Genomic DNA, 14,000 nt, shown 5'->3' on the forward strand with positions numbered 1-14,000 from the left:
AAGGTGTTGAGGTCAGTCAAGCTTTCCTAAACAGATAAGATGGGGTTTGTTTGTCACATGCACAGTTATGCACAGTGCAATGCACAGTGAAAGGCATTGTTGTATTTGCAGCCAGTAGTAAAATAAATAATACAGTAGGACTAGTAATAACTCCACACAGCACACAAGGTAAAAATATTGGTATCAATGTATAACTGAGAAAAATAAAGCTGTGTGAATAAAGAGAATAAAGTGCACTTATGCAATGGTACTTAAGTCCAGTTAAGGCTCAGAGTTGATCAGACGGATAGAATGGGCATGGGGATAGAACCTCCTTTTTAAGCCAACCAATCAAACCATTTCTTTATTTATCTGGATCTGTACACCTGAACATTGCCAAGCTTAAATGGGAAAGAATTAAACACAACCTCTTGACACTTTTTTTTTAAGTACTTTTATACAGTATGGTGTAGCATCAAGATTTCCCTTCATCAGAGAACCAGACAATGCCTTGAAAGACAGCACTCCATTCTTATGAAACTTGCTCATTCAGTACATATGCTTTAAGGGACTCAGTAGGAGTCTTACTCTCTCTTCTGTGTTTTTGGCTCCTGTAGAGCATATTCATTATGGTCTCTCCCAGCAAAGCCAAGACATCAACTGGCCAAGCTGGCTGACGTCCCATAGGTTCCTAATAGACTACACAGACTATGTAAAAGACTCTGCACCAAATGAATCAAATTACCAATTATCTTTGGTAATAAAGTAATTTATGAGGAGTTTGTTTATTTACAGACACTCTTTGTCCAGTGAGTTTACAAGTGGTTTTTGGTTCAGTGTGAATCACACAATCAAGTTCATAAGCAATTGTGTGGCCTAAATCTATTTTGAGTCATACACTGTCCAGTATGTCCAGCACCCAACCAAAAGGACTAAAGGGTATAAAAAAAGGTTTTATCACAATTTCACCACAATTCAAAGTAATAGCTGGGCACCTTGCGTGGTTCAGGAATTAACAAACCACTCAACTGCATGTTTGATAGACAGAGATATTTTACCTTTTGCATCTTTTCTATACGTCTGAAGACGGTGCTAATAGAATAATAGCAGCCTTCCATATTCTGGTGTAAAAGTATGAGAAGCACAAGATGGTAAAGACTTGATAAATATGCGTGGCAGAAGTCTTACCTCAGAGTTCGTGACAGGTACAGAACTGATGCCGGCGTTCACAGAGTTCCAGGACCGAGCAGTCAACACACAGGCAAAGAGGGGGTACAGATCTCCAGCTCCGAGTCTGCGGCTGTAACGCTCCACCCCAGACATGTTGCCTTTAATTAGAGCCTGCCACAGCCGACAGTAGTCCAACCTGAAGTCTGGTTGCAGGACCTGGAAGGCAAGGGACTATGAGTGATTCTGTTGCTGGCATTTCAACAAAAAAAGTTCTGGGACAGCTCAGTGAAGGATACATTTTTTGTCACTAGTTTTGCATTAGGCTAGGGTAAGTGTCACTATTGGTAGCATGAGGTAATACCAGGACTCTACAGAGGTTCAAAGGCAGTCCAACTCCTCCAGGACAGAACATCAATACACGCCACTGCGAGAAGGTTTACTAAGAGCCTGGAGAAGTTTCTAGCCCTAGAATATCCTCAACCCGTCAGCAAAACCGGTGTACTTTTGTGTAAGGGCGAACAGGATGAGCACTGCCAAAGCCCTACAAAATGACCTCCAGCAGGCCAATGGTGTGAATGTCTCTGACTGAACAATCAAAACAGACTTCATGATGGTGGCCTAAGGGCCTGATGTCGTCTAGTAATGGGCACTCTGTTTAACTGCCCAGCACTGTGGAGCTTGACTGGAATTGTAAGGTCCACCAAAGGAGCCCTGTGCTTTTCACAGACATGAGCAGGTTCACCCTGAGCACATGTGAAAAACTTGAATGGTTTTGAAGAAGCCGCGGACAAGGTTATGCAGCCTGCAATCATTCAGCAAGACTGGTTTGGTGGTGGGTCAGGGATGGTCTGGTTGAGAAATGTCCATGGAAGGGCACACAGAACTCTATACGCATGTGCAGTTGATCCTGGGTTCCTCCTGATGAACAACAATTCCTCACACAATTAGTTCCTGGAGGATGAAGAAACTGGTACCATTGACTGGCCCCATGCCTTGTTTTGACTGTGAAGGAGCTCAGTGACGTCTTGGTCCAGATCTGGGAGGAGATACCTCAGGACACAATCTGTTATCTAAGAGCATGCCCCGGTATTGTCAGGCAGGCATACAAGCATGTGAGGGAAGTAACAACTACTGAGTATCATTTTCAATTGCTGCAGTGAAATTTTAGCAATATAGGCTAGCCGGTTGCATAATTTTTTCAAACAAGTTGCTTTTTTCAAAGTTTTTTTCCAGGGTGTCTTTGAATTTAGCCCTCTGTCATTTTCACATGGATCAAACACTGGGGCATCCTTTCATTCCTAACACACTACCCAGTCCATATCAGTATATGAAATCCAGTGTGATTCTTTTTTTATTGATGTGTTAAATAACACATCAAAAAAAAGAATCACACTGGATTACAGTATGTGTATGCAATATGTATACTAGTCAAGCATAATCTTGTGAGTACCTGCCTGAAACTGTGTAGGTCTCCCTTGTGTCTCCAAAACAGTTGTGACTCATCAGAGAATGGACATGGACCTTCTGAGGGTGTCATGTGGTGTCTGGTAACAGGATGTTGTTATTGGGGGTCTTTGGGTCCTATGGGTTGAGGGAAGGGGCCAAATTCACTAGATGTCAAAGGGGCCGTTGGGATCTAGTGAATTTGGAAGTCAGATCAACAGCTTGCACTGTTTTTCATGTTTTTTGAGTTGCTCCTTAACAGTTTTTGTGTGTCTGTCTGGGTCAGCCTGCATCCTGGTGGGGATGGCTGCTGCCATCATGCATCACTGTGTCATTGCAATGGGGTGGGGGTGTCTGGTCTGGTCTAGGTGGGTGGTACATGTCTAAATAACATCCAAATGAATGCCAAGTCCAAAGATTTCACAGCAACTCCACCAGTTTCCCATTGTGACTGTTATTTACGTCATGTGTTTTAATGTGGTTTTAATGTTGTGGCTGATCGGTGCATATACCCAGCTGAAATCGCCATTTCCAGACAAACTACAGCACTTTAAATACATCTGCAATATGTAAAACCCCATTGGTAACGCTACTGAAAATTATTGTGTGTGTATGTGTGTATGTGACGGCTGAATTAATTTTCTTCTTCAAAATGACAGTTAAAATCACAAGTGATTAGAAATAAATTGGTGCCATTATGGTCCGAGGGAAGTCTGTGTGTGTATGTACATTGTGTGTCAAAGATGATGGAGCTGCATATTTATTACTCCAATCTCTTCATGAATACGGGAACAAGCAGTAAACAAACTCATGTAAGACCCTTGGATGTTCGCATTAGCCAAGCGTATGCCTGTGTGTGTGTGTGTGTGTGTGTGTGTGTGTAGAATATGGGTGCACACATGTAAGTCTGTATGATTAAGGTTGTGGTCCTTATAACAGCACATTGCACTCTGCTAAGAACAACATCAAATGAGTTGTTTATCAAAAAGCTTTTATTCTGCTGTAGCTCTAATAAAAGTGTGTGTCTGCCTGTGAAAGTGTGTGTGATGTCCATGTTTCTATGTGCAGCTTGGCTGTGTGTTTGTTGCTCTACCTATTTTCTCAAGGCCTCAACCGGCAGCATGAAAAATGGACTGTAATATTAGAGCAAATGGTATTTTCTTTATGTCCAAGCAGACCGGAGATTCCCCACCTGATATAGGCCATGATCGAGCAGAACGATCTCTGTCTTCTTGCTCTGGGGACACTTTCGGACCAACACGTTGCCTGGGTGTGGATCACAATGGACGAAGCCATGGACAAAGATCATTTCACTGTACATCTTACCAAGGTTCTCTGAGATCTGTGGGAAACACAGAGGATAAGTGAAAAGTTATATTCATTCAAAATCTGTAAAATAAAAACGAAATAACAGAAAAGAAAAGAAAATCGAAACAATTCGCCACAATTTTTTGACAAGGCATAGTAATTAATTAAGTTCAATACATTTTTGTTTTATACTGTCTTGATAAAACAATGTCTATATATTCTTAAGGAAACCAATCCATGAAATGGTGACCAGGATAGTAATTAGAATGGTCTGCTATGATCTCACCTTCACGATTAAATGATTTTGGCTTGTATTTATACAGCACTCTTATACCACATGGTGCTACTCAAAGATGTGTACAGTCAAAATTTTACATTCACACACACACATTCACACAACTGTAGGTTCAGTAGCTGCGTTTCCATTACATTATTTTTGTCAAAAGAAAAGCGATATTTTAAGTACAATTGTGCTTTGTACTTGTTTCCATTGAAAGGTGTTTCGCAAACAAGCTGTAACTCTCGTAAAGTCTCGTCTCCCAATATCCCATAATTCTCTTAACGTGAGAGAGGTGTCATCTCCAGTGACGCTGGTGACGGGGAAATGTGAAAGAAGTGTTTCCATTTCACTTTTGGCATTTGACATGTGGTCTTTGGTTTGTGATCCACCGGCTGTACAGTACCTAATGTGCTTGGAACATGGCAATTGTATACAAATATTTTTTCTGTGTGGTAGAAGGCATCTGTTATCCAACCTACATCATGGAACAGACAAGTTCAATGTCTTTTGAAAATATACAGTAGTTAAACAAAGTTGTCACTGACCTATATTCTTTGATTGAGCACTTAGAGAAGCTTAATGTTCATAGTTAGTGACATAAGTCACTCCAATCTCCTGCTGCTTTTGGGGAGAATAAATTACCGCTGTTGTTTACTCAAAATCTGCTCTTCTGTTGGGCCATAGGGAAAAAAATCTATATGTAATACAACAAATGTTCACATAAAAAATTCTGAACACTGAACCATACAAGTGAAAATATGGGGAAGTATTCTGGGTTTAACATCCATCCGTCCATCGATCCATCTATAACTGCTTATCTGGAGCAGGCCACTAGTCACAACGAGACAAACAACAAGTCACACAGACCTAATTATAATCACCAATTAAAACAAAATTTACTGTATACTGAATTGTTTATAAAAGTCCTCTTTAATTGTTCCAGCCCTACTATTCCTATAGTCCACACTAAGCATACTCTCTGTCATCAGTAACACATTAGACACACATTACGAACAAAGTGGCTTTACAGTCCTAGAAGAATTCATGGCACCAAATGTCACCTGATACAACATACTGCATGTCAACAATCATCCTTCAAACTGTCCTTTGATTAGTGAAGGTCAACCAAAATGCCCCTACAACCCATGCACGTCTCCACTCTGGTTTATCACTGAAAGTCCTCACAAAGACAAGTCCTCACACATCCACACACCCCCACATTTATTTAGCAAGAAAGTAGGGAGCCAAGAAATTATCTCAGAGAGGAATGGGCAGACACTAATAGCTATTAATTAGAGCTCCTCAGATGGTTGGGGAGAAAGAAGCACATAGTCACAGAAAATCTGAAGAAATGCATTGCTACTAACATTCTCATTTGGCCTGCGAGTTCCCTTTTCTCTGGTTAAAAAATAAATAAATAAATAAAACAATTGAATGGTTCCAACACTGTCTGCTTCACTAACACATGTTGGGCTCAAAGTTATGGTCTCTTAACTATTTCTAAGGCCAGCCCAGGAGATTAATTTGAACTGAAATCCTGAAAGTCATCACGTATAGGGATATCTATAAAATGTGCTCTTGCACAGATGTACAAAAAGACAACCGTTACCTTATGTACTATACTTTACCGTCCTACTTACAAGACAGCCTGTGCTTAAGTGTTGTTATAGTTCTTGAACCTGACTGTAAATAGCAGTGTAAAGGAGTGTAAAGCAGTATAAAATTGAGCTTGGGAGAGAAGCTCAATCCTTTGTTTCCTTACATATAAAGAATTTAAAACTCAGAAAACTATGCTGACCCTGTTCTGTCTCAGACAGGACTACCATGCCATATGGTTATTTCTAGGTCTCCAACAGAGCCATCAACATATAACTCCAGAAATGTCCATTTGGTTGGTTCACTTTGTCCTCATTTTGGCTGTAGTTCTTTTTTTTTTTTTTGTTGCTATTTCTAGCAGCTGCCTCAAATTTTAAACTTATTTTGTTGGTATTCATCATAGTAATGCCAAAGTAACAAACAAGTAATAAGTAAGAGAAAATGCTAGCATGTATCTCCAGGGATGAAAACCAGCACAAAACACATGAAAGTGTCACTTGAGGCTGGCAAGTCAATGCCCACAGACCACGTGTCAAAATGTCTAACTTTTAAGCGGAAATAAAACGTGTTTACAGGATTTGTTTACAGGTTGTATTAATGCAACTGTACTGGAGAGTGGCATCCACAAATCAAGCATTATGTAACATGGACTGAAAATGTTTATTACCAGCTGAAGTTGGTCTGTGTGTAGACAAACCATACTGAAGATGTCACGTGGCTCTTGTAATGTGTGGAGTCAAATTTCGATGACAAGCATGAAATAAAATAAAATCACAAAATAACTCCAAATCAAATGAATAAATAAACATATGTAGATAAAGAATGATTCTAATTACAGGATTGCAGCAGGCAGTGTGCTTGCATTTATTTTTATAAATATTTCCCTTTAGGAAGTTAAGTGAATAACTAGATGACTGAATATTCTGAGGGTATTTTGAGACTATTGGACTTTCTTTCAACCATTTATCCTGGAGAGGGGCTCATGGGGAGTTGGAGCCTATCCCAGCTGGCACTGAGCAGTAGGCAGGGTACTGGACAGGTTGTCAGTCCACACATGCATACTTTTCTTTATTTTAAGAAGCAATTTCAAAGATTTCAATCCAGATTTAGTTGGCAATACTTGCGTTACTGGAGAAAATGTTATTTAATACTACTCTGAGAATTCTGGATGAAACAAAAAAAACTACCAGGCAATTGTCTTTTTCCCCATCAGTCTGTGAGAACCCACACATAACCACATTCAAACAGGTATCAATCTTCAGGTTGTCCTTCAGAACACAGTGAAAAACTTGTAACACTGAGAAGTTTGAGGTTGGCTGCCTGTCCCCTGGAGTTCTTCATCTAACAGCTCACTGCTGCTGCTCCTTCTTGTTCTGCTAATCTCAGAAATATTTCAAAATGATCTGCTGTCAAAACATGCCAACATGACCTTTATGGTGTTTTATAGATGCATGGATGAACGATGGCAGTAAGTGCTGGGCCCACTGAACGCATCGCATTTACTGTGACCACTTTACAATAAATATCAGCTTGTGTTTTTCCGGTTAAATGCTTTAATGTGAAGCTGTAGCAGTAGGAAGTGTTTGGGTTGCATTTGCAGAAATCTCTAAACAATTGGGATTTAGCATTCTGGATTCAAATTCAGATATTTGTTTATGGAGAATATACTAGCAGTGACTATATAGGGTTTGTCTTTGTAAAGGAAGACAAGACACATTTTTTAAAATAAAAAATATATTCCAAATCTTTCACCAGTGGAAGGTAGGCTGAGCCACCACTGTGTTACCTCATTCAGCCACAAGATTACCAATGCTGAGTATATGTACACTAGGGAAATGAATAGAAAGGCAGAAAGTGAAAGGGACACCCTGATGACCTCTGACTGTGATTGACTCATGTTTTACTTCACTGTAAGAATGCAAATGAGACCTAAAGCTTATTTTCTTCTGTTTTATTCAAATAACTGCAGTGACTGTGTGTCATCATAATACAGCGCAGGTGACCTACACTCAATACTGTGCCTGAAGGCATCACGTGTACCAACTGATGGGGGTGGGGGGCAGAAACCGCAGCTCTGTTGCAGTGCTTCTTTCACTGTGTGAGCTGTGTAGACAAGCTGTTAATATGTGTGCACATGTGGCTCAGAGATGGGACTGGGATTACACGTCAATAAACTATTACTTATTAACACAAACACAGAGCACTGAGAGCAGGCCGTGTACCTCATTGACATTAATGCCATGTTTCCTCATGTAGTCCCTGTCGTTGACCTGCCCCCCCTCTGCAAAATCCATTGTCAAGATCCTCTTTGTGGAAAGATCCCAGTGGATCATGGGAACCTGTAGAGATATCAATAGAGAAGATCATCATGTTGTTTTTGGATATTTTTGGACGACTTGTGGGCTTCCACCTCTTTCACATTTCTCGATGCTGCAATAGATTAAATGTTTAAGTTCTGATAGCAGTGTTGTTTTGTCTGTGGTTCAAGGCTACAAGTTAGTTTTACAGTCTAACAAATCTCTTTATAAACCTGTGTCTTCTTTTTAATAGCACATAGTAAAATATAAACAGTCTTGTAACTTTTCAGCAAAATGTCATGTATGTAATAAATCTGGAAAACATTTATTTGCATATATTATTCCTTTATCCACATTATGTCTTATTTAATAGACCTCACAAATAATTTTTACCTATAAACAGTATCAAAACTGGAAATGTACCTTTTTAATTGCACTTTTCCACTCTGGTCAACTGCAATTTTACCAAGTGAGTTTTGGAAAGCAGCAAATTATCTTCTCTGCCATGTTTTAAGTCTCTATTAATGTACCATTAAAAGATGCACAATGAGAAGCGAATGACAGAAAAGGAAACAAAAGATGTTTTAGCACTCTGGGTTTAAACACTGAACAAAGACAGAGAGCTGGAAAAAGAAGTCTAATTCACATTCACCAGAGCTAATAAAAATTCTCAAACAGATGTATTAAGAAAAAGGACACCAGGAAATTAAATGATAATGGATCTGAAGTCCAACACTGTCTAGTAAAGGAAATATGATTTGCAGGGTTCGGCCAACCCCGCTCTGTAAGAATATAGGCTGAGCTGACAGGCAGTGCAGAGAGGGCTCTCATACTCATACACAGCAGAAGAGTATGACCTCTATTAACTCTACCAAGTAAAATTTTAAACACTAGAATCTTGAATTGAAACAGGCTGTTTCAGATTATTGGCTGTTTGCAAGTACATGTATACGCATAAGACGGAGTCAAAAATAAACCCTCTGGATTGCCTCTATAAAAGAAGACCTTGAAGAAAAAAAGTCACATTTTAATGTGTATACTTATGTGTGTACCTTGAGAAAAGGGAAGTGGGCCAGCATGTTGGCCACCTTCTCAGCATTGTGTCCCTCATTAAGGAAATCCAGCTCCAGTGGCATATTTTTCTTGGCCTCTTCTACCAACCACATGAAGCCGAAGTCTGGGAAGAGCCAATGGACCGCCTTCAACAGCACCTTCACGTTAAAAAAACAAAAACAAAAACAGAATCAGCTTTACTGTCATGTACAGAAAAGCTAACATTTTCTGCTACTATATACAAGGACAAGAGTGTCGCTGTTAAACTCTCGCTACCATCAATTAAAACCCTCAGTTATATTCCACATCTGACCAAAGTGCTCTAAGCAGCACCAGCTCAGATGTATTCCAACGCCTGTAGCAGAAGTACCCCTTCAATTTGAAACACACTAGGAACTAAAGTTGAACGTAAAGTTGCTAGCAGAGATGTTCTCCCAGATGTCAAAGCACTGCTTTGCCATCACTGTCCAAAGTGCGAAGGTAAAACCTGCTAGAAATATTGTACACATACAGTATAGTCACCATCAGAGTCCTCTTTGTCAATGTGCTAAAGATACATTAAGACTCATTAATGTTTACACAGGAAGTGTTTTAGACACCTTTTTAAGCCCATCTCATGTCTGCTGGCGAGAACAGAAACACTTAACACATAAAAAAAGCACTGAAGCAGCATTGCCAATGTGCAGGCATGTGGTCTGTTTCAGGAACAAAGCTACAGCCTCTGGCAGTGAGAGTAATTTCACAAACACTGTTGATGAGTGTGTATAATGCACGCCTACAGTCTCTCTATTCCTTCTCTTCATTCAGTGTCGTCAAAAGTTTCTTTATTTTAATCAGAAGAACCAGAAGCTATTACAGTTCATTATCTCCACCATGGGTTCCTCCATACTCCTCCTTCCTAATATTGTGTAGGTCTCCCTTGTACCTCAAACAGTTGGAACTCATCAGAGAATGGACATGGGTCTTCTGAGGGTGTCCTGTGGTGTCTGGTAACAGAATCTTGTCAGTGGGGGCCTTTGGGTCGTATGGGTTGAGGGGAGGGGCCAAATTCACTAGATGTCAAAGGGGCCGTTGGGATCTAGTGAATTTGGAGGTCAGATCAACATCTTGTGCTCTTCTTCATGTTTTCTGAGCTGTGTTTTTGTGTGTTTGCTGGGGTGTCACGACTATTTACTTCTCTTGTCAGTGGTTTTAATGGTGTGGCTGATCAGTGTATATAAAACAACAAAAATGCCCCCTACTAATTTGATTGGCACAGCATAGATTAGGACAGTGAAACCAAGTCTGTGTCTCAAACTACATTTATTTCAGAGACCGACTCACCTCTATCACCACTATGTCCTTGGAGCTTTGTCTCTGGACTTTGGGGTGCTGGACCTTGACCGCCACTGTCCTCCCATCATGCAGCACTGCCTTGTGGACCTGGGCTAAGGAGGCTGCACCCTGCGGCTTCTCCTCAAAGGAGACAAATAAGTCTGACAACTGTAGGAGAGAGATAGTGATGGAGATTGAACGAACAGGAGAGAGCAGAGGGTAAATGAGGGACAGATGATGATAAAGTACTCTGGAGGCGAAAGGGGTGTGGAGTTGGGAGGAGGTGAAAAGATCATCAACCTGATCAAGTCTGTTTACAAGGTATTACTAAGGAGTATTGCACAGTATGTTACACATATCAGTGATCAGTGTTTTCTTATTGTAATAACACAACAAAGCTACAAACAGGAAAAACAAAGAGCCTTTTATTTTCTTACTTCACTCTTTTGTTTCCTAAGTATTTCTTTTTGTCTTCTTTTAGCCTTCCTCTTGTTCTAATGGACACTCAACACATTCCTATTGTCTCAATGCATTAAATTCAGTTTAATGCAATATCATTTCCATCATACAACGACAGAACCATGATCTTCTCATCATTGTGCTGCTTTTTAATTGTCCATATACCACATAAACGGGTCTCTATATCAACACTAAAGCTTACAAAGAGCAAGAGGGTCCTGTGTGCTAGAGGCTATGCAGGAAAAGTTGCATTTCACCAACAGAAATGTCGGTCAGTAAAATGATAAACATGACATGATAATTGAATAAGAGCATGTAACTGTAAATGTAACTCATTCTGAACTTACCACAGCTTTGTCAGAGTAATTCCACTCCCGAGCAATGGTTTTTGTCTTTTGTGTTCATTTTAAGCCCAAACATTTATTGAGTACTTTTTAAAATCTTCAATTCAGTGCTACATCTAAGACCTGTTTTTCTCAAAGTGTAGTGCCCTGACACCTAGAGGTTATTTGCACCTTGCCGCAGGGAGTGCAAAATAATTGAAGGGAATTAATAATTTATAAAACTATACTGACACATAAGAATGGTATTTATACAGTACTTAACACAGAGCAGTGTTATGTTTGTTATGCTTTGCGTCAGGGACTTATATCTGTTTTTGTTTTTTTTGTTTGTTTGTTTTTTTAAATAGTGTTGTCTTTTGTCTTGAATTCTTTATAATGTGGAGTTTGAGCATGACATCACAGAGTTACACATCCTAAATCTGTATGTACGCGCACACACACACACATCATTTTGACTGCCAACATCAGCCTTCAGTTCCACCATGTAGTGGCCATAACAACTGGTGTAAAATGAGTAACTGGTGTATTTCCAATCAAATCTGCTCATAAAACCCTGTGCTTTTAATTCTGGAAGACGGAAGCAATTACAGAAGACAGACTGATGAATTTAGTGTGCTGTAAGAGTCATTTCCATAAACAAAATCTTATATAAAAATATATTACATAACAGTGCAAAGGAAATTGTAAATGACTTATGAACTGTTCAAAACCAACCTGTGATTCTCCTGGGTTGTAAGAAAGAACATAGAGCACCAGACTCTCTGAATGCAGGAATATATAAGGGCCGTGTGCCGTTTTTAAAGGTCTACTTTAATAGTTTAAGTGCTAGTGTGCTGTAAGTATTAATACATTCAATTTGAGGAGACAGACTCAGGGTTTCATGCAGGGACTGTAAATATGCCTAGCTAGTGCTGCCTTTTGATATATTCTGCCCACTCATATATCTCTATCACAGAATGGAGCATTTAGCACCCAGCGTGCCCTTTGGGCAGCGGTAGTCCCTCATTAGCTTCCACTCATCTCTGTGGACTCACAGAACACATATGCATTAATTAGTGTGTGGGTTTGAAGGTTAAAGAGGCTTCCCAAGGGACCTGGAGTTATTAGAACAGACTTATTGTAGGAACCTCCACATCGCCCTAAGGCTTCCCTGCCTCATGGATACAAATCAGCTAAGGGAACAAAGCAAAAGGCAGAGCAGAGCATGCAGAACACACCTTGTACTTAGACGCAAATACTGAATCACCAGTGTATCAGTTAATGGATTTTTCTACATATTAAAGAAAATACTTAATCTTCTCTTATTTCCATCATTTAAATACATATAAAAACAGACCAGCAGCATGGAAAAGGTAAATGTTCTACACAGGATTTGCAGGTAACTCAACTACTGTTGATCTATACAAATGTTATCTGCATGTGAAGTGTACCAGGTAAAAAGCCTTGGTTGTCTAAAAGATCATTAGAACGACCCTCAGGTCTGCTGGAAGTACAGGCAAAGAGACGGCTTTTTGGAATAATGTGTTTCAATTGTCTGAACAGACAAATCAAATTTAGAGATTCTGGCCACAAAAACAGCAGGCATGTTAGGTGCAAACCCAAACACAGCTTTTCAGGAGCTACCTCACAACAACTCTGGGGACTGGTGGTGAAAATATTAAGGTTTGTTGTCAGTTGCTTTACTGCCTCAGGGACTGGGCAGTTCACAGTCAACTGATGTTATAATATGAGGCCATCTGTCCATGTTGAACTAGAAGTGGACCTTTAAACAGAATTCTTTTCTTGGAAGTGCTCATTTAAAAAATATCAGCCATGCATAATTTCTAAACCCATTACATTGGAATCAATCCCAGAAAAGAATTATTAATGTTTTATAGTTGATATATTTTTGTTGGTTTAAATGTAGCAGCAACACAACTGGAACTCGAAGAGAAAAGTGAAAACTAACTCAACCAAAATAGGTTTCTGGCAATATTTACATTTATGACAATAAAAATCCCATTGCTTTAACCAGGGCTTCCCACAAGATTTTATGAGACCCTGGGGACTATGGTCTCAAAAGTTTACAATTATAAATCACTGTAGTAATGTGGATATTGGATTTAGCTTGTGCAGTTCATAAACTGTTGAGATACGGCAATCTATGGATAAATGTATGTAAAATTAAATAAAGAATCAGTGAATAAATCTTTTCTCTGTTAGGTTAAATTCAGTACAGAGAGTTGTGAGATCCAGGCAGGTATAGCGTTAACATTGTATGGGCAACACTGGTTTTAACAAATCCAACTAGAAATGGTTCCAAAAGAAGTAATTGAGGGTTATGGAATTCACTCGTCAAAATCATCTTGTAACTAAATGACTCGAGCTTCAGTGAACTCATGTCAAAGACTGGTGAACAATTATGCAAACGCCTGCTTCAGAAACAAATGTTGCTTGGTCGAATATATTTCAAATAAAGCAAATCATTTCCACATAATGTCTTTTTCTTTTCTTTTTCTCATTGATAAATACAATACAATACAATACAAAAGCACTATATCTAAGAGATTCTTACAGAACAACTATGCAAGCATGACTTGAACTTCCACTCCTTTAACCAGCACAACAATGTTTCATCAAAGGTATGGCAGTACAACCATGGTCTTCTACTGGATTTGTGTCACTCTTCTTCTGCAATATAGTATTTATCAGGCTTTGACGGGACATCATCCTCAATATATAAACTACACTGTACCGTGGGGAAAAAGTCCCCCAGTG

General features: G+C 39.5%; 1 protein-coding gene across 4 annotated transcripts in view; it reads right to left on the bottom strand.

Annotated features, from left to right (window-relative positions):
• The window catches only part of adck1 (aarF domain containing kinase 1), an 87,269-nt gene that overhangs the window by 32,345 nt on the left and 40,924 nt on the right, over positions 1-14,000 (bottom strand). For all 4 annotated transcript variants that reach the window (XM_047611797.1, XM_047611798.1, XM_047611799.1 and 1 more), the window contains 5 exons: positions 10,450-10,608; positions 9,126-9,284; positions 7,999-8,115; positions 3,785-3,934; positions 1,168-1,365 (listed from right to left, as the gene is read on the bottom strand). In XM_047611797.1, the coding sequence (XP_047467753.1) occupies positions 1,168-1,365; positions 3,785-3,934; positions 7,999-8,115; positions 9,126-9,284; positions 10,450-10,608 (783 nt within the window). The remainder of the gene's footprint in view (positions 1-1,167; positions 1,366-3,784; positions 3,935-7,998; positions 8,116-9,125; positions 9,285-10,449; positions 10,609-14,000) is intronic.

This window comes from Mugil cephalus, chromosome 17, assembly GCF_022458985.1.
Source record: "Mugil cephalus isolate CIBA_MC_2020 chromosome 17, CIBA_Mcephalus_1.1, whole genome shotgun sequence".
In the NCBI taxonomy this organism is placed as follows: Eukaryota; Metazoa; Chordata; class Actinopteri; order Mugiliformes; family Mugilidae; genus Mugil; species Mugil cephalus.